The sequence below is a fragment of the Thalassophryne amazonica genome, chromosome 13, assembly GCF_902500255.1.
Source record: "Thalassophryne amazonica chromosome 13, fThaAma1.1, whole genome shotgun sequence".
Classification (NCBI taxonomy): domain Eukaryota; kingdom Metazoa; phylum Chordata; class Actinopteri; order Batrachoidiformes; family Batrachoididae; genus Thalassophryne; species Thalassophryne amazonica.
Genome location: NC_047115.1, coordinates 87,050,046 through 87,072,420, shown reverse-complemented (window position 1 = coordinate 87,072,420; position 22,375 = coordinate 87,050,046). Strand labels below are relative to the sequence as shown.

General features: G+C 40.8%; 1 protein-coding gene across 2 annotated transcripts in view; it reads left to right on the top strand.

Moving 5' to 3' along the window:
* LOC117523661 (pituitary homeobox 3) overlaps positions 1-20,677 on the top strand; it is a 98,300-nt gene extending 77,623 nt beyond the window's left edge. For both annotated transcript variants that reach the window (XM_034185239.1, XM_034185240.1), the window contains one exon: positions 19,295-20,677. In XM_034185239.1, coding sequence (XP_034041130.1) covers positions 19,295-19,864 — 570 coding nt within the window. In that variant the 3' untranslated portion in view covers positions 19,865-20,677. The remainder of the gene's footprint in view (positions 1-19,294) is intronic.
* Positions 20,678-22,375: the final 1,698 nt, after the last annotated feature.

Here is a 22,375-nt window from a genome sequence, read left to right as displayed (position 1 = left end):
TGGACAACAATGCAGCTGGCGGCCTCTCTGATGAGTTATCAAATTATCATTGGCTGGATGAAAGGTCACATAGCTTGAACTCCTGGTTATTTTGAAAGGACTCTGGACTTCACATTGTCTCAGTCTTGATGTCATTCTGTGGGTCCTGCAGGTCCAAAGTACTCTCAGGGCGGTGTTGTTGGATTTGTGTCATTACCTTGTAATGAAGCATTCACATTATTATTTCACAAGAGCACATAGTCATTGTAGGTTCAAAGTTTAATAACTGCCTAATGTCTAATAATAAATAACTCTGTCATAGTGCTGAGCTTGTGGACGTTCTACAACAGGACTACAGCAAAGGTAAACAATATAACATTTATTTAGTTAAACCCATCAGGATCAGTGCAGAATATAGACCCATAAATATTTAAATTTGTCCTGTATGTCCTTAAAACTGCGTCATGGCGACACAGGGTGTCAGGTCATGTACAATGTAAGAGAACGTATTAAAATGTGAAAATCTGAGTTTTCACTCGTGAAAAATGCATTCTGGATTTTCAAATTCAACACTTCAGCAACATTCCTCATGAGATGAGATACTGTTTTGAACTGTTATATACAAACCAGATTACATCCATTTCAATCATCTCTTCACATTCAGACCTGACGAGCCTTTTTTTGAAAACACAGATCTAAACACAGACGGGTCTGGACACTTCTGTCCTGCAGACAGAAATTCATGGGGGGGGCATGTCACGTTAATTTCACTGATGTCACATATCCACAATTTCGTGTGCAACTCATGTTCTCTACATTGAAAATGGGGACAACAACCACAGTTGCCATTCAATAATTTTTTGTAAGCATTTCCATGGCAGTTTAGTTGTCATGGAAATCCTTTGCACTAGAATGGAAGGAATGGAATGTTCAATCTTTTTACTAAAATTTATGAACACTAAATCGTACTTACAGTGGTCTGACATGTTCGGAATCAGCCCGATAAAGGTTTTATTTGAGCAGCCAGTCAACCCTGCGGCTGAGTTTCACACAGAGAATTAACACACTAATTTACTTCACTTTTAAAAATGTATTTGTTTGTTTTTTTAAGAGCATGTTTTTGATTGTGGGAGGAAGCCGGAGCACCCAGCGCCTATGTACATGCGTGATGACATCACGACTCTTTCCGGTTAGGGAGACGCAGTTTCTTTCACCAACAAGAACTGTCAAGAAACTTTCTGGTCGATGGTTGGAGTTGTGTGGCGGTAAGAATAGCCTTTTGAATGCTTGAATAACGATGTCAGCCACACAAAGAAATCAAATAATAGTGAAAACATGTTCATTGCACCCAGAATGTTGATATTCTCCTGGCAATGAATGTAAATCCCCGGTCACACTGCACTAACAAAGGACACCAATTCCAAAAAGAAACAAGAAATCTCGATTTCTTGACTTTTGGAGACATCGTTTAACCGGCATCCAGCTTCGACCTGAGTGAGAGCCTCCCTAACTGGAAGTCTTGGTTTCAAGATGGCAGCACAACTTGAAAAGTGTCCATTAATGAACTAATTCACATATATACATAATGCTTATTTTATTCAGGAAAATCAGAAACAATGTGCATCATAAAATGTATAGCTTGCAGATTGACAATAGCAGATGATGTAAACAATGCTAGTCCAGCGGATGTTTGCATTGGCACAATTATGATGATGATGCACCGCCCCCAAGTAGACCAGATGTTTGAGCACCCTATTTATTTGTACAGTGCCAAATCACAACGTGTCACCCCAAGGTGCTACACATGAGTAAGGTCTAACTTTACCCACCCCCTGAACAAGCACAGTGGAACATGTGCCAAATACCAATGCAGATCTGGCTGTATCCGCTATGGCGACCCCAAAGAAAATGGCAGCAGCCGAAAGGACACCACCAACAACAGGAAGAAGCCTCAAGCAGATCAGGGTGACCATCTACTTTGGCCATCATATTAACATGGCAAATAAAACAAAGAATTGTCAAACATGCAGACACAGAAATGTTGCAGCAAAGCAGCCACACAGATAAGGAGTCCAGTGGTTGCAAAGACCAGTGTCTCAGAAACCATCCAGACAGATGAAGAACAGAATCTCAGTAAATGACAGCAATTCGTGAGTCATTGATCAATGCCAGATTAGTTATTGAAGGTACCTTCCCCAGTTTTCATCCAAGATGCTTCCATAATTCCTTGGCACACTCTGGATACCTACAGTTCCCCTGTACCTCTGTAGTCCTGGAAGGATCTTGGATGATGGCTGATGGTTAAACCTGAGGATCTACAAAACTCCAAGATGCACCAACATACAGATTAGGAATCCCAATCCAGGTACTTTCCTCTTCGCTAATGGTCTATGTCTTCATCAGCAGTTTATCCTCGGACAAAGGACAAAGCAGAAATCAACTATACAGTATGAACAGTTCACTGTAACACCATCTTACAATGTTAATATCAATGTTAATATCAAATATCTGCTAGCCTGTGGGGATCCACATGCTCTAGATTGGTTAGTGTTTATAAAATAAGTACATTTTTCAAGGGTAGTAATAAATTATGCAAAGTTTCTATAATGATTTTAACTGAAAGTGTAGAGAATTAAAATGAGAAAGCTTTGTGAATAATTGTATTTATTATTTAGGACATTTAGTTGATGTCATGTTTTACAACTGGCAAGGTTGAGATATTTCCTTTGTTCAGAGCTTGTCTGGTTACCAGGGACTGATTAATGGTGATATCAACGTCCATTGTTCACTGTTGTTACCTAATATCCTTAATTTCTCCAAAAATATTAGACCTATCAATTTTTTGCCTATTTCCGTGTTCTCAGCGTCCATCCTTGACCCAACATACATAAGCACACCAAATGACAAATGTCAACTCCCCCCAATTTCTCCGTGATCAAAGTTACACACGCACACACGTGTACGGAGACCACTTGGCTTTTAATATATAAGTAATTTACCACCCCCTGCTGGAATGTGATTGCACTTCTACAGAAACACACTCCAAAAATGACCATAGTATTCAGGAAAAAGTATGGCATAAATTATTAATCATGATTCAAGTTATACTAGCCAGTCAATACAATTTATAAACTGGTATGTAGTTTGAAGTTGTAGTTTTTGACACACATTCAAACGGAGACTTTGGCGTACTGGATGGTATGTCCGCTTAGTTTGGTAATGTGACTTTGAATCTGTTGTTGAATGTTGTCTGATGCCTCTGCATCAGACAACTCCAGAGAGTTAAACTTGTAGCGACATTAACTTATCTCAGCAGTAACATTCATGTGTCAGGGTTTTTCCTTGAGATCGAGAGACGTGTGCAAAGAACTTCACCTTTCACAAGGTGTTTGGCAATGTTGAAATGGTTGCAGGAAAATGAAGGTCCACATTTTTAGGGAGATTTGGACATGAAACAGTGTGCTAAGGTGAGGTGTTTGGTACCAGGTCTCTTTCAAGAATCTTTGGATGCCACTGGAATGACTGAGTAGCTGAGGCAGAATCATATGAAGACAAATTACTTATATGGTGCATCTGGAAAGTATTCACAGCGCTTCACTGGTTCCACATTTTGTTATGTTACAGCCTTATTCCAAAATGGATGAAATTCTTTGTTTTTTTTCCTCAAAATTCTACACACTCTGTGAATGTCCTTGAGTGGCCCAGCCAGAGCCCAGACCTGAAACCGATTGATCATCTCTGGAGAGATCTGAAAGTGGCTGTGCACCGACGCTCCCCATCCAACCTGATGGAGCTTGAGAGGTGCTGCAAAGACGAATGAGCAAAACTGCCCAAAGATAGGTGCACCAAGCTTGTGGCATCATATTAGACCTGAGGCTGTAATTGCTGCCAAAGGTGCATCAACAAAGTATTGAGCAAAGTGCCTGAATACTTGTGTACATGTGATTTGTTTTTGGTTTTTTTACTTTTAATAAATTTGCAAAAATCTCAGAAAAGCTTTTTTTCACATTGCCGTTATGGGGTAGTGTGTGAAGAATTTGAGGGAAAAAAAATGAATGTCATCCATTTTGGAATAAGGCTGTAACAATAAAATGTGGAAAAAGTGAGGTGTTTGTGAATACTTTGAGGATGCACTGTACAGTGGGAAAGCAGCTACACAATTTTGGCTGTGTGGTACATTTCTCTGGGTGAGCTCCAGCACGTGCCACACCGTTGAGGACCCCAGCGACTGGAGGAGTCCAAGGGGACATCTTTCTGCATAATCTGTGCACAAAGAGATGTGCAGGGTGCAACAGTGCTCTATTTAGTCACTTAATCAGTCATGAGGGTGCTTTGGGCAAAACATACCTTATACCAGTCAGATTGTCACAGGCCCGGCGCCAGAAAAAAAATATTAAGGGGGCGATGAGTTTATCACAGGGGGCGGGGTCACCCCCCCCAAAAAAGTGCTCACCGGAAGGGACGTGCCTCTGAGCGTGCGTAATGAATTGGGTGCGCTCCTAGAAAGCTCGTGTATTTAGGCTACAACGTTGTAAGAGACTGACTGAGTAAGAGTAAAGAGTGATGACAGTATTTTTTAATTATTATTTGAACGTATAGACCCTCGGTCAAGTGATCTCCTGCATACCACAAAACCAAACCAACAACTGATCTGAGAAACGACACAAGACAGTAGATTAACCCCACATACAGCCCTCCATCACAAGCGCAAACACAGCGCAATTGGACATGACAGTCACACAACGGGTCAAAGATAAACCTTTCATGTAGATGTGCAGTCCCTCGTTTATCGCGGGAGTTATGTTCTAAAAATAACCCGCAATAGGCAAAATCCGCGAAGTAGTCAGCGTTATTTTTTACAATTATTATAGACATTTTAAGGCTGTAAAACCCCTCACTACACACTTTATACACTTTTCTCAAACAGGCATTAACATTTTCTCACTGTTCTCTCGTGTGTAAACACTCTCAAAGTTCAAGTAGAAAAATAAGACCAACCTGTTTTCAGGCCCAAACATTTGTTTGAGAAATAAAAATAGAACGTTTTCCTATAAATAATTATGATGGCTTTTAGAACTAACAAATTTAATTTTAACGATCAACCTACAAGGTTGGACACATAAGAAAAAATTTAATAGTGACTAACCAGTACTTCAAAGTTCCTCTGATCGCGCCTCTTCGTCCTGGCGCCACTCCGCTGAAGGCCTTGGTGCAGGTGTCTTTTTCCGAGTGAAGAACACAGTTAATGGTAGTTGTTGGCGCTCTTTTTTCTTCTGGGCGAGAGGATTCTTAGAAACAGACACGCAGAACACAATGTGCGTGCTCTCCCTTCGCGGTGCTGCGACCGGCCTGCTTGATGAGGACACAGAACACAATGCGCTGTAAAAAAAAAAAAAAAAAAAAAAAAAAGCATGCAAAATTGGACTAAAAAAATCCGCGAAACTGCGAGGCCGCGAAAGGTGAACCGCGTTATAGCGAGGGACCACTGTATTTACAACAATACATAACTTTTAAAAGTCCCTATCTTAACATAAAATTCTGTGTGGAAACTGGATGCTAGCCTACCTCAGAAGAGTTGAAGCCTTCGGTTGGATGCCGCGTTGAATCTTCTGAGAAGGACATCTTGCCACTCTCCACTGAATTTCCTGGTTAGGTCATTTTCAAATGCCAGCCTTATTAAGTTCGCCTTTCGTTCATGCAGCATGCTGCGTCTGTGATCACTAGGCTTTTTCCACTCGTGTGCAAAATCTTAACACCCTCTCCAAGTGAGTCGTGCTACATGATCTGCCTTTTGCTTGGTGGATTTGACGAATCCCAGGAACTCCAGCTCTGACACTGCTTGAATAAATCGAGCATGCTTTAATTCGTCCACCTTGCCATAATCACTGGACTCAGGATCCTTGCCCTCTGCTGCACTGACAAGCGCAACCCTCAACCTATCAAATTGCTTGAACACAGACACATGCCATATCCGTTTGTTTTAAATTTATTTACTTTAGTTAATTAATTTGGTTTATTTGTTAAATACGTGATATTATTGAATAACTAATATTTTGCTATATTTTCCAGTATTTCTTTTTCTTTCTTTTTTATTTTTATTTTTTGATAACGCTCACATCCGAGGGGGCGAGGTTGATGACGTGAGGGGGCGTCGCCCCAAATGCCCCCTGGTGGCGCCGGGTCCGGATTGTCATCTGTCATTTCCTTTAAGAGCCATGTGCACTTGAACCTGGTGCATCACTGTTATCATGATGCATTCAGTAGAAGGGAGAGAATTTTGGCGAGGGAACGGGGCTATGCACAAGTGTTAATGTGTGCAGCAGATTCTTGCAACACCTCCCCAATCTTGTCCATACAGTCTACACACAGTACACCATCAGGCCCCCCCCAGTTCATGGACAATGGCCAGTGCTCCCCTGCCTGTGAACCCAGGGAGAAAAAAACTCCACCAAAATGTTAGAAACTTCAATTATTAAAGTTTAGATTTGTACATTTGTACTGACGTTTACGTAATTTTTGTATTTACTTCAGTTTTGTTGTAGTTTGATGAGTGAAGAGGAGGAATATGAACACTAACGCACATCCATGTGTGTATATGCAGAGTGTGTGTGTGTGTGTGTGTCAGGAGCATCTGATTATTACACCTTACAAATAGCAGAAAACCTCTCCACTTCAATTTAGACCATGTATTCATTGTTTTTTTGGCACACTCACTTTCTGGTGTCTCACAACAGCAAGGCACCAATACTGTGCCTGTCCCTAACCCAATTTAAGACCAACACGGCCCTGGATGCACAGATGAGCACACGCAGACTTGGTATTTAAGGAACGTGGGCACTGTGCCTGAAAATGGCACATGCTCCGGTTGTAAGCGCTCACTGACACAATATTTGTTTGTTAAATTGATTTAACTGTATTTCCAGTGCATTTTATTGGAGGCTTAAAAATATTTACTTTGACCCATGAAGTATCCTGCTCCTGTTTGACCTCAGGCAACTGCAGCATGGTTGAGTAACCTTGACATTCAGCCTGTTCACAAACCTTCAAACAGCATAGTCCTCGAGTCAGTGCAGAGATTGAATGGCGTGTGTTGGGTGCTGTGGGCTTTCCCCTGCTGTCGCTGAGTGGCCTGGAAAACTCACCGTCATGCACTTTATACTCATATTAATGGTCAACAGCATTCTGTTACTATAATAAAAAAGGATTGGATGACACACAGCATGTATGCCAAGAAAGCAGAGGCAGCTCGGCATCATCACAGGACAGTTTTTAAAGGAATAAATACACAACACACTTGATACCAAATAAAGTGAGCAGTATTTTACATTGTATCTCTCTGTTTTTAATACTTTTTTTTCTTCAGATCATACTAAATAAAATAAAAAGATAAACTGACTAAAGTCATTTACAAAGAGGAAGGAGCATAAAAAGTGACACCTTGTAAAACAGTCCAATATTTGGCCAGCAGCTCTGCTGCAGCTTCATAAATGATCAAATCAGCACCTGACACAATGTCATCATCTGTGATTTAATAGTTTCATTAAGTACTCATAATTTACTGTGTCACTCATGTTACCACACTCAGTTATTAGCTACTAACTAGGGGAACAGCCATTGGAGTGCGTACCTCTGCCACAGCACGTGTTCTTCAGACATGTTACTGCCATGCTGGTTTTATGTTATTTTATTTTTTTGTTTTGGACCCCTGATCCAGTCTGACCATCTTCTCACCTGCAACCCTTCATAAATTGTAATCACACGGCTTACTGACACAAAACCATTTTTGTTCATTAGCTAAACATTCTGTGTTCATGAAGACAGCCTCAAACAAATTATATGCTTTTCATTCATTCATTGTCTATACCCACTCAGTCACTCATCCTCAACCACTTACTCCACTCCAGACGACTTGCCATCCATCAATTGTTATGTTCTCCACCCCCCTCCCAAATTAAGCAAACAACAAAGAGACAAGTAAATTTATCAATTTATTTTGTTGTGAACAGCATATGATTGATTCTGATGCGATGAATGCTTCTAAAACGTCAGTAGCGTGATTGTCTACCATCTTAGTGTTTTTGGCATCCTTGGAGTTCAATATTTCCACCAGTTCCTCCTCTGTGAACTCAGCAAACCTCGCTGGCAGATGATTTTCTGCTGTTGTTGACATGTTTGTTGCCATTTTTTTCAACCAGCGTCTGTCAGCTAGTTCCTGACCTTCGTATGCCGCGCTCTGAATGGCTAGCTGTTGGTCAGTGGGAACCGATCCAATATAACTTTTGGTCCTAGCCTTTTTGTATCCTTTTGGATCCAAAATAACTTTCTGGCGCCAAGCATGCCAAAATACAGGTAAATGATGGACAGAAAGGCTAATCTGTGGTTGGCTATTGCAATCTGAGTGGAGAACACACACACACACACACATATACATATATATACATATATATACATATACATACATATATATACATATATACATATACATACATACATATATATACATACATACATACATATATATACATACATACATACATACATATATATATATATACATACATACATATATATATATACATACATATATACATATACATACATACATATATACATATATATATACATACATATATACATATATATATACATACATATATATACATATATATACATACATATATATACATATATATACATACATATATACATATATATACATATATATACATATACATATATATATATATATATATATATATATATATATATGTGTGTGTGTGTGTGTGTATGTGTGTATGTATGTATGTATGTACAGTAGTGTTCAGAATAATAGTAGTGCTATGTGACTAAAAAAGATTAATCCAGGTTTTGAGTATATTTCTTATTGTTACATGGGAAACAAGGTACCAGTAGATTCAGTAGATTCTCACAAATCCAACAAGACCAAGCATTCATGATATGCACACTCCTAAGGCTATGAAATTGGGCTATTAGTAAAAAAAAAGTAGAAAAGGGGGTGTTCACAATAATAATAGCATCTGCTGTTGACGCTACAAACTCAAAACTATTATGTTCAAACTGCTTTTTTAGCAATCCTGTGAATCACTAAACTAGTATTTAGTTGTATAACCACAGTTTTTCATGATTTCTTCACATCTGCGAGGCATTCATTTTGCTGGTTTGGAACCAAGATCTTTCTCATTTACTAGTGTGCTTGGGGTCATTGTCTTGTTGAAACACCCATTTCAAGGGCATGTCCTCTTCAGCATAAGGCAACATGACCTCTTCAAGTATTTTCACATATCCAAACTGATCCATGATACCTGGTATGCGATATATAGGCCCAACACCATAGTAGGAGAAACATGCCCATATCATGATGCTTGCACCACCATGCTTTACTGTCTTCACTGTGAACTGTGGCTTGAATTCAGAGTTTGGGGGTCATCTCACAAACTGTCTGCGGCCCTTAGACCCAAAAAGAACAGTTTTACTCTCATCAGTCCACAAAATATTCCTCCATTTGTCTTTAGGCCAGTTGATGTGTTCTTTGGCAAATTGTAACCTCTTCTGCACATCTTTTATTTAACAGAGGGACTTTGCGGGGAATTCTTGCAAATAAATTAGCTTCACACAGGTGTCTTCTAACTGTCACAGCACTTACAGGTAACTCCAGACTGTCTTTGATCATCCTAGAGCTGATCAATGGGTGAGCCTTTGCCATTCTGGTTATTCTTCTATCCATTTTGATGGTTGTTTTCCATTTTCTTCCACGCGTCTCTTTTTTTTTTTTTGTCAATTTTAAAGCATTGGAGATCATTGTAGATGAACAGCCTATAATTTTTTGCACCTGCGTATAAGTTTTCCCCTCTCCAAACAACTTTTTAATCAAACTACACTGTTCTTCTGAACAATGTCTTGAACGTCCCATTTTCCTCAGGCTTTCAAAGAGAAAAGCATGTTCAACAAGTGCTGGCTTCATCCTTATATAGGGGACACCTGATTCACACCTGTTTGTTCCACAAAATTGACGAACTCACTGACTGAATGCCACACTACTACTATTGTGAACACCCCCTTTTCTACTTGTTTTTACTAATAGCCCAATTTCATAGCCTTAAGAGTGTGCATATCATGAATGCTTGGTCTTGTTGGATTTGTGAGAATCTACTGAATCTACTGGTACCTTGTTTCCCATGTAACAATAAGAAATATACTCAAAACCTGGATTAATCTTTTTAGTCACACAGCACTACCATTATTCTGAACACTACTGTATGTATATATAATGAAATTCCATCAGTTTGTAAATCATCTTTTGCCACTCCTTTATTTAAACCAACACACACACACCTCAACAGTCAATTTCAAAAGTTCTAATTCACCTAATCTGTATGTCTTGGAAATGGTAGGATGCTGGAGCAGCCTGAGGGAACCTGCCAACTTCACAGAGAAAGACCCAGGTGATCCCATGACCTTGTGGCTGTGAAGGATCAGTGCCAACAATTACTCCACTGTGCCGCCTTTACAAGTGTTATTTTTCCATATTATGTAAAGGAAAAATAAATGGTGGAATCACATAGTGGTTTGATTTTGAAAACAAATGTTGGCACAGGTCTTAAAGTAGAATATAATAGAATAGAATAGAGCCTTTATTGTCATTGTACATGCATATATACATACAATAAAACCTGTCCTCTGCATTTAACCCATCCTAGTTACAGTTAGACACAATCCAACCACTCGGAGCAATGGGCAGCCACAGTCCGGTGCTCGCCGACCAACTCCAGATGTAGAGACGCTGCCTTGGTCAGGGGCAGAGAAAGTTTTTTGCATCACGATGTCACAATGTTACAACATCACAATGTCATGACTTAAAAATATTTTTAAAACTTTCCTAATTGCCCACAGTGTTGTGCAACACTGCTTTATACCACATTCGTCCATTTTCAGGCCTCAATTTGGAATCTTTTTTTTTTGCCCCCAAAAATTTACACAATCAGGTGTCAAATATTGGTAATGGGACACCGACTTTAGTCCACAGTTATGCTTACTGATCTTAACAAGCTGTTGGACGAACTGAAAAGAAATGTTTCCACAACAAGAGAGATGTCAATGAAAGCAACAGTAAGGATTAGAAAACTGTGCCAAGACAAAAGACCTTGGATGGTTCCAGCTAGGTGGGTCTAAAATCTAGTGCATCCAGAACATATTCACAGCACTTCACTTTTTCCACCTTGAGACAATACTGTCTCGGGCCACAAATCTGGGAAAAGGTCCAGAAACATTTCTGCTGCATTGAAGGTCCCAATGAGCACAGTGGCCATCATCTGTAAATGGAAGATGTTCAGCTCCACCAGGACTCTTCCTAGAGCTCACTGCCCACCTAAACTGAGTGATCAGGGGAGAAGGGCCTTAATCAGGGAGGTGGCCAAGAACCCGATGGTCACTCTGTCAGAGTGACAGCCATGGCAGCCCACCTAGAGTTTACCAAAAGGCACCCGAAGGACTCTCAGACCACGAGAAAAAAATTCTCTGGTCTGATTTGCACAGCGTTCAAAAAACTTTTTTCATTTTGTCATTATGGGGTGTTGTGAGTAGCATTTTGAGGGTAAAAATGAATTTAGAATAGAATGCCTTTACTGTAATTATATGCATGTACAATGAGATTAAAAGCAACTCCTTCTCAGTGCAAACCTATAAAACAATGATAAAGAAGAGGGACAATATGCACAGTCTGATGTGTATATACAACTGCAAACAAAACAAAACAAAACAAAACTGTATTTGCAAGAATTTACCTCATTTTTGAATAAGGCTGTAACATAACAAATTGTGGGAAAAGTGAAGCGCTGTGGATACTTTCTGGATGGACTATAAACAACATATGGGAGACCAAGTAAGAGGTTAAAGCATCAGGATAGAAAATTCAAAGCAATATGTGTAACAAATAGAAAATGCACAACAAATGGCAACCAAATGGTAAGAAAAGTCAGCATTTGTGAGAGAACCATAAGAAATGGACTGAATGCAGTGAGATTTCCATTAAGTAAGCCCAAAGGAAAAGCAACACAAATGATTAAACAAAGTAAAGTTTGCAGTGGACAAAAGAGAAACCATCATGGAGTCTGAATGACTGCATCAAAGCGATGTTCAATGATGAATCATCCATCTGTATAGGACAGGGACATGATGGTGCAACTTTTGTCTGGTGCCATTCTAATGGAACACAAAAAGGTGTCAGTCTACAGAAGAAAAAGCAAGTATCTGATTCCAGAAAGAGCCAAGAGGGTGCAAGCTTTCTTTGTAACCCCCCACTTCAGCAGGTGATTTCACTGATGAAATCTTACCATCTGCTCAAAGTGATGTTAGTCAGTGAAACCACCTTAAGGAGTTGATGGTTACAAAGAAAACTTGCACCCTCTTGGCTCTTTCTGTAAGCAGTTTGACACCTATGATCTAACGGAATAGAGAACTTCCTGAAATGGTGTCACAAGGAATGCCAGAACCAAATATATTTCACAACTCATGTCTTCCAACAGGAAAAATCCTAAAGTCCTGTTTGACAGCATCAGCTGCTTTGTTTGTCCAGCTGCTCCCCAAATTCCAGTGTTTTCTAAGGCTGATAGTAATGTAAATGGTAAATATACTGCATTTATATAGCGCTTTTCCATCTGCATCAGACGCTCAAAGTGCTTTACATACTAATGCCTTACATTCATCCCGATGTCAGGGTGCTGCCATACAAAGTACTCACAACACACTGGGAGCAACTAGGGGATTAAAAACCTTGCCCAAGGGCCCTTAGTGATTTTCCGGTCAGGCTGGGATTTGAAATGAGGATCCTCTGGTCTCAAGCTCAATGCTTAACCACTAGACCATCACCTCCCCTAACTTCAGCTGATAGTAATGTCTTTCTTAATGTCTTTGTTGACAAGATTAGAGACCCTGGGGCAAATATTTCTCCTCCAAATCTGTACGATTCTGCCTGTGACCTCCTCATAAGTGGATAACATTCTTGCCTGTGACACTGCACGAAGTGACTGCTCTGCTTGGCCAAATGAAAGTTTCCTCCTCTCCTCATGATCTTATTTTCACAGCACTGTTTAAAAAAAGTCATTTGTATTATTGGACCATCTGTTACAGATCTTATCTTTAATACATCACTTCTGACAAGTGTTGTTCCCAACTCTTTTAAAACTGCTGTCGTTGAACCAATCCTTAAAAAGCTTAGCGTTGATCGAGCAATCCTGAAGAACTATAGGCCAGTATCAAAGCTTTCATTCAGGCAGCCTGCACCAGGAACACAGTACAAAACAGGAAGAAATACAAACAAAATGTCCCTTCTGCTGCTCCTGTTTTGTGGTTGGGGTCGCCACAGTGGATACAGCCAGATCCGCATTTGTAGGTGGCACAAGTTTTACGCCGGATGCCCTTCCTGACGCAACTCCAATTTTACGTGGAGATACACACACAGCCACTGGTGTTCCAAAGAGGTCTCCCATCCAAGTACTAACCAGGTCCTGCACTGCTTAGCTTCTGAGATCTGATGGGATCAGGCTGACACAGAGCAGATCGGCTGTAAGAAATACAACAAACAAAATAAAAAAAGGAAAAAGAACACAGCACAAAACACCACAATGCCAGCAGAATGCAGCAGGAATATGCGGAATGCACTCCCAGTGCCGTACGTGCCAGGATGATTACTGTGGTCTGCTCACCGGAAGACCTGCCATATCAAACATTACATGTCAGTATGTGGGTTGTATGTGTCTCCCCCCCTTTGCACGTGTGCCCTCTTTCTCCCCCTCTCTCTCTCTCTGGGAATCAGCTGTTGATGGGGCGTGGCACACTGTGGTCAGCTCCTCCCCTGCTAGATTTCAAATCACATCCAACCCATCACATGCATCGACTCGCTGTGGGCAAGCAGGACGCTGCGCGCACTTGCACGTTGTATTACAGCTGTGATGATCATAATGTCTCATATACATTATGCAACTCATGGGAGGGAAAGGCAATGGATCTGTTAAATGAAGTCCATCATGGACATGACAGCCCGTCCAGATGTGCGCTTAGACGGTGATCGCACTGCACTCTGGCCACCATTCGAACTTCTGGCATCTTGGCCGCACCTTGACAATGTTGGGTTGGGGGGACACACACGACACACTCGCACGCCATTTGTGGTGCTCAGGGGGTGGACACGACACAGTGACCTCCCTCTGAGGTTTCGCCACCTCGACCACACCTCGACAGTGGTGTCCTGGGCACTACATTCGTGCTGGTTGCGTGAATGGGCCAACATTTTCTAGGTGCCCCGCAACTGCTGTTGGAAGTTTGTGGGTTACACCTCGACTCTGAGTGGGTGTGGGTCGAATGGGCATTTGCATTGTCATTCGCCGTAATTTGGCCTACAGTATGAAGGCTGGCTCGATCAGGATGTTCGGCCAGTGTTTGACATGACCAAATACTTCATACAACTTGCATTCTGAATGGTCCAACTTGCAGAGACTTGCAGTACGGAGGTTGTGACTTCCGTGGAATGGCAGTATGGCGGTCAAGACTGCATCTTGACCGCCATTCGATTGGGATTGCAATGTGAGGTTTCTGTGTAGGCTCTCAGTTGTCCAGGTGGTTTCCATAGTAGAGAAGCTTGAATCTTCGACTGGACTGGGTTGCTTGATGCGAGGACGTTTCGCTTCAAATCGCAGAAGCTTCCTCAGCTAAAATTCTTGCTCTGGTAGTCTGACTTCTGTCTTGACTCTTGTAGAGAAGAAATGAAGTTTCTTTGTCATCCTCCTTTGTGCACCATTGTGCCTCATTTGTGCTATGCATGGCCTTTCAAGTAACATTATGAAGACAGCCGACTATGGACAATACGCATTTATCCTTTTATTGTAACTCTCTGCAGCTTTTGTAACTGTTGATCATAACATTCTGATTAATAGAAATCGAGATGTGGTTGGGCTTTCAGGAGTGGTTTTAGAATGATTCTCTTTCTACCTCTCCTGTGGAGTACCTCAGGGTTCTGTCTTGGGCCCAGCATGCTTTCTGTGATATTTTTTTCCTTTAAGACAGATAATTAGCAAGTCCAGTGATGTGTCTTACCACCTTGATGCTGATGATATCCAGCTGTACTGTTCTTTTAAGCGCATTGAATTGTGCAAATTACCTTCCTCAACTAAGTGCTTGTCTAAGATCAACCAGTGGTTAAGTGATAATTACTTACAACTGAACTCTGAGAAAACAGAAACCCTAATTGTTGCCCCTGACAGTGTCATTCCTAAAATAAAACAGCACATAGGTCCATTAGCTTCTTCTGTCCAGCCCTATATGCAGAATGTAGGTGTTATTGTTGTCTCAGGAGTGTCTTAAGTGTCACTCTAAACAGTTAGTAAAAACAGTTTCTTCCATCTTTGCAATATTTCTAAACTGAAACCCCTTATGACCAAGGTTGAATTGGAGATGATTATTCCACTTTTATGTCCTCACATCTGGAATATGGCAATAGTCAAATTAATCTGTCTAAATTAAACTTGACCGCATTCAGATCATCCAGAACTCTGCTGCAAGGCTTTTAACTGGGACACACAAATATGCCCATATCATGCCTGTTTTAGCCCCCCTTCACTGGTTAGCTGTGAAGTTTCGAATACATTTTAAAATCATGACCCTAACTTTTAGAGCCTTGTATGGCCAAGCTCTTCCTTACATCTCTCACTTGCTACAGCTACACACGCCGAGCCACAGTCTGAGATCAGCAGGGCAGACGGGATTTGTGATCCCAAAAACTAATTTTAAGGTGACTGCTCCTTTGAAGCAGTAACACCTTGGTTGTGGAGCACTCTACTGCTTTCCCTTTGCTGTCTAGACGCTGTTGATGTATTTAAAAAGCACTTTTCTTTTTAAACAGGTGTTTAGTTAGACAAGGGTTTTTTTCTATTGTTTTATTGATTTTATTGTGGTTTTTCTGTTTTTAAAATCTACAGTATATTTTAAATGTATCTTGCCAATATTTTATGTAATTTACTTGTTTGCTTTGTGCAGCACTTTGTGATGTCATATCTGTGAAAGGTGCTATGTACATAGAATTTACTTGTAAACTCTCAACAGATCCACGATAGGGTATCAGGCGATGTGCCATATACCCGGGTGCTCCAGGTGGGCATCAGGGCTCTTATATCAATCAATCAATCAATTTTTTTTATATAGTGCCAAATCACAACAAACAGTTGCCCCAAGGCGCTTTATATTGTAAGGCAAGGCCATACAATAATTATGTAAAACCCCAACGGTCAAAACGACCACCTGTGAGCAAGCACTTGGCTACAGTGGGAAGGAGAAAACTCCCTTTTAACAGGAAGAAACCTCCAGCAGAACCAGGCTCAGGGAGGGGCAGTCTTCTGCTGGGACTGGTTGGGGCTGAGGGAGAGAACCAGGAAAAAGACATGCTGTGGAGGGGAGCAGAGATCGATCACTAATGATTAAATGCAGAGTGGTGCATACAGAGCAAAAAGAGAAAGAAACAATGCATCATGGGAACCCCCCAGCAGTCTACGTCTATAGCAGCATAACTATAAGCTTTAGCAAAAAGGAAAGTTTTAAGCCTAATCTTAAAAGTAGAGAGGGTGTCTGTCTCCCTGATCTGAATTGGGAGCTGGTTCCACAGGAGAGGAGCCTGAAAGCTGAAGGCTCTGCCTCCCATTCTACTCTTACAAACCCTAGGAACTACAAGTAAGCCTGCAGTCTGAGAGCGAAGCGCTCTATTGGGGTGATATGGTACTACGAGGTCCCTAAGATAAGATGGGACCTGATTATTCAAAACCTTATAAGTAAGAAGAAGAATTTTAAATTCTATTCTAGAATTAACAGGAAGCCAATGAAGAGAGGCCAATATGGGTGAGATATGCTCTCTCCTTCTAGTCCCCGTCAGTACTCTAGCTGCAGCATTTTGAATTAACTGAAGGCTTTTTAGGGAACTTTTAGGACAACCTGATAATAATGAATTACAATAGTCCAGCCTAGAGGAAATAAATGCATGAATTAGTTTTTCAGCATCACTCTGAGACAAGACCTTTCTGATTTTAGAGATATTGCGTAAATGCAAAAAAGCAGTCCTACATATTTGTTTAATATGCGCTTTGAATGACATATCCTGATCAAAAATGACTCCAAGATTTCTCACAGTATTACTAGAGCTCAGGGTAATGCCATCCAGAGTAAGGATCTGGTTAGACACCATGTTTCTAAGATTTGTGGGGCCAAGTACAATAACTTCAGTTTTATCTGAGTTTAAAAGCAGGAAATTAGAGGTCATCCATGTCTTTATGTCTGTAAGACAATCCTGCAGTTTAGCTAATTGGTGTGTGTCCTCTGGCTTCATGGATAGATAAAGCTGGGTATCATCTGCGTAACAATGAAAATTTAAGCAATACCGTCTAATAATACTGCCTAAGGGAAGCATGTATAAAGTGAATAAAATTGGTCCTAGCACAGAACCTTGTGGAACTCCATAATTAACTTTAGTCTGTGAAGAAGATTCCCCATTTACATGAACAAATTGTAATCTATTAGACAAATATGATTCAAACCACCGCAGCGCAGTGCCTTTAATACCTATGGCATGCTCTAATCTCTGTAATAAAATGTTATGGTCAACAGTATCAAAAGCAGCACTGAGGTCTAACAGAACAAGCACAGAGATGAGTCCACTGTCCGAGGCCATAAGAAGATCATTTGTAACCTTCACTAATGCTGTTTCTGTACTATGATGAATTCTAAAACCTGACTGAAACTCTTCAAATAGACCATTCCTCTGCAGATGATCTGTTAGCTTATAGGACTTATCTCTTGTATACATAAAACATCTGACCAGCCAGTGGCTTGTTCCTGTGTTTTCCCGATGAGCTCTACGATCGTGATCATTACTGACCAGCCATAAGTTTCAAGTAAGATAAGCAGCACACTTTGATCCTGTGCTTGTCTGTCCTGTAAAACACTGCTGTCCTTTGAATGGAAATGTAAACACAATTATGTAAATATGTAGATGATGTTGAAGTCAAGATGCAAAGAGATGAGAGAGATGAAAAAAGTCCTTTTGGTCCCTCTGCTTAAACAAGCAGAGGGACCAGAAGGACCTGCAGGAACATGGAGATATGACACAGGCTGACCCTGTGGATCTTATCATCATCTCATCTACATGCACATTCAAATGGAAGGTTTTTGTCTAAATCAGAAATAAAGTTTGTCCAGAACTTAACATGAAAGGGAACTTAGCAATTTAAAGTCTCATTTTAAATTTTAATCCAATTCATATCCTCCAAATATAGGACCCTCAAATGACAAATATGAAGATTGCCCTTCCCTGCCGTTTCTTTCACTGGGATTTCGCTATTCAAATAAGTCAATGATTAGTTTTAATAAAGCTTTCCTAATATGACTGTTTGATGATACACTTCAACTTACTTTCTGGGATCATTGTGTCTTTCAAAAACTCTGGATGCATATGCACACAATATTACTGAAACTATTTGGAAGGGGTTAGAGTACTCTCACTGGATGTGTTTTAAAATTAGACTTTACTGACTTGTGTGACACTTTTTGATTGTTTAATGAGAGAGATAATATGAAAATAATGTGACTGTTAGTCTTTTTGTGTTTACAAAGATCGCTGATTTATAACCTGGAGCTGTTGGAACATCTCATGGTTTCTAAGGGACAACCAGCCAATGACAAAGCACCATATTACTGATTTCAATTTGTATATTCAAAATATTACTGTACTGTTTGTTTCTGTGACTTTTATTTATGTATTTCATTGGCTTTTGCCGTTAACAGTGGAGACACTTTGGCAACCAGTTTGGACCTGTTTGTGGTCAATGCCCCCCGTTGATCACAAATGGGCCAATGATGAGTCAATTGCTGAGTGTAACTTTTTAAAAACTACGTGTTCTTCATGTTGCAATTCATGGATCAGCTTTTGATACTGAGTGTTTCCCGATGTGACATTATTGACTTTAATGTGTTAGCTGACAGACTGATCATAGAAAATAGATGTTACTGAGTGTAGTATTGGCCAATCCCTATTCCTATGGTGCAGAGGACAAATGCTGTTGTATGTATCGATGTACAATGACAATAAAGACCCTTCTTCTTGTTCTTATTAATCCAGGTCAGTCTTTGACTATTTTGCTTGGCCTATGTTTAGTCAACATTTCCTGTCAGCTTGAATATAATTTATTCAAACACAGAAGAAGGGTTTAAAATGTCAAAAAACAGAGTCCTCTCGAAATTATTTTTCTGCTGTTTTCTCTAGGTATGGTTCAAGAACCGTCGTGCCAAGTGGAGAAAGCGGGAGAGGAACCAGCAGGCAGAGTTATGCAAAAATGGCTTTGGTGCTCAGTTCAATGGACTCATGCAGCCCTATGATGACATGTACACTGGTTACTCCTACAACAACTGGGCCACAAAGAGCCTAGCAAGCAGCCCGCTCTCTGCCAAGAGCTTCCCCTTCTTTAACTCCATGAATGTAAGCCCCCTGTCCTCCCAGCCCATGTTCTCCCCACCAAGTTCCATCTCCTCCATGAACATGGCATCTAGCATGGTGCCCTCGGCAGTGGCCGGGGTTCCTGCAACGGGGCTCAACAACCTTAGCAACCTAAACAACCTAAACAGTCCAACAGCACTTAACTCAGTCGCTGTGACTGCAGCCACTTGCCCCTACGCCACCACAGCCAGCCCCTACATGTACAGAGACACCTGCAACTCCAGCCTGGCCAGTCTGCGGCTCAAGGCCAAGCAGCACACCAACTTTGCTTATCCGGCAGTGCAGAGCCCTGTGTCCAACCTGAGCCCCTGCCAATACGCTGTGGACCGGCCGGTATGAAGAAAGAACTCCAACGACGAGTCACCGGACCAGATGTAGAGTCACTCCTTCTCTGTGTGACATGTCCTCAGCCATATTCCATCTGTACACTGTAGAGTGGTGAATTCAGCTTGTTTTGGCGAAACACGATGAGTGTAATCTTCAAAATTGACAAAACAAATGCACATGAAAGGACGGACCACCATGCTTCAAAGGAACTCTCTGCTATGTGAGACTTTGTTGATGGAATGACAAACTGCTTCAAGAGATTTCTAAAGATTATTGTCAATTCACATTTTTCCTTCTTTTCAACTGCATGATTAGTGTAAATGTAGACAACAATAAAAAAAGAAAAAATCCCACACAGATAGGGTCGATCAATCAAAAATCAGCGTCAGCCTGTTTCAGGAGAACGTACCTTTGGTTACAGAACGGAGGAAATGGAGGATGTATATAATGGAGTTTTTTTTTTCTTTTTTGTATGTGACAAAGATATCAAAAGGTAGTACTGGACTTAAAAGATGAGAAAAGCATGTTCTTCAAAAGCGAAGGACCTGGGTTTATGTACAATGAGCACATCTTAGGAACTTTAGGATCTTTGTTGTGAAGTTCTCTGGCCTTGGAAGGTCAAAGGCTAAGTTGGATTTGAAAGCAGAGGTCACAGACAGCAGTCCTGAACGCTAAAGGAACCTCGAGCAGTGAGACACAACTGACACTTACAGCAAAATATCAGCAACCTTTTGAACCAATGAAAGCCATTGACTTTTTAGATTTGTGTGGTGTTACAAAGGGAATCCATGACTGTAACAAATGTATGTAAGAGTGCAGTTGTTATAAGAAAAAAACCCCAGCTGTTTTCCTGGTGTAGTCTGCTTTGTCTCATTAAAGAACCAATTAAAGGATCCGTTTTTATGAACATGAAATGGACTTTGACCTTAAACAGGAACACTGCGTCCATGTCTGTAATCTGCACTCTGCGCCCTTACTTTGTGCGACATGATGTTCTCACAACAATGAGCATAACACCATGGAAACCCCATCTCATCTCCATGGTAACTGTTACATAATGGTGAAAGTGAGTGGTTGCTGTGCAGGAGAGCAGCGGTCACTGATACGTTTGACCTACACTTGGAGCTGGAGCCATAGGTGATCCTGTAACACAGCAGGAATTCAGAGAAGCCACTGCTGCCAACGTTACGTAAGACCCAAAGGAGCGAGATGTGTCAGTGGAGGCACAAATGAGAGGTTAGCAGCTCATCAGTCCCTGCAGCCTAAAGGCACCCTCACACGCCTGTTTACTGCTGGGACATTGAAACTCACAGCATTTTTCAATAAACCTTCTAACCACATACAGTAGCTTCCTCCAAGGTGTGTGCAATACGTTTGACCACTCAACATTAAAACAATCAAATTTAGATTTGAGGCTGAGGCAAATTTAGATTTAGAGGCTGTAAGTAATTAGGAAAATTACAAAAGTTGCATCATTATCCAACTAGTTATGGATGTGACAATGTGTATAAATCTTTGTGATGCCATAAATACAGATGAAAAAGATAACAGAAAATGAAACAAAAACAAAAAACCCAAATACAAAAATTTTAAATCAAACTTTAATCATCTTCCTGAATCGAAGGATGATAGTAAATTTATGTAGCGCCTTTCCATCTGCATCAAATGCTCAAAGCGCTTTACACCCTAATGCTTCACATTCACCCCGATGTCAGGCTGCTGCCATACAAGGCGCTCACTACACACCGGGAGCAACTAGGGATTAAGGACCTTGCCCAAGGGCCCTTAGTGATTTTCTGGTCAGGCTGGGAGTCGAACTGAGGATCCTCTGGTCTCAAGCTCAACGCTTTAACCACTAGACCATCACCTCCCTTAATCACACATAATCTGTTTGAAACTGGACACTTTTTGGTCTAACTATGTAATGGGCAGGGCCCTGTGACAGACTGGCATCCTGCCTCGCGCCCTATGGCTGCTGGGATAGGCTCCAGGCCCCTGCGTCCTGGATAAGCGGTTGAAGATGTGTGTGTGTCCATGTGTGTGTGCATGTGTGTGTGTCTGTGTGTGTGTGTAATGGACAGACAGACAGGAGATAACATGACCTCTGCCTCTGTCACTTGATGAAAATATCTAAAACATGCACATCAGGGTCACACTCTGGGATGTGTATTGTTTCTAGATGTGGATTTGGTCCCCAGGAAGCAGACTGTTGTTGGAAAATTAGCACGAGTTATATGCAGAGGCTAAATTTCATTGTATGTATGTACAATGGTGATAAGGGCTGTTATTAGAGGTGGACGATACCGGGAATTTTGGTATTGATCCGATACCAAGTAAATACAGGCCCAGTATCGGCAATATCGATACAGATACTGATACTTTTTGATATTTAAGCTTCATAGATCCAAAGGATCCAAAAGACCTAGGATAAAAGTTTGCCAATCATTGTACGTGACAACAAAATACTTTATTATCACAATCAACTTTTTTGTTTAAAAAAATATCACTCAACACAACTTCAAA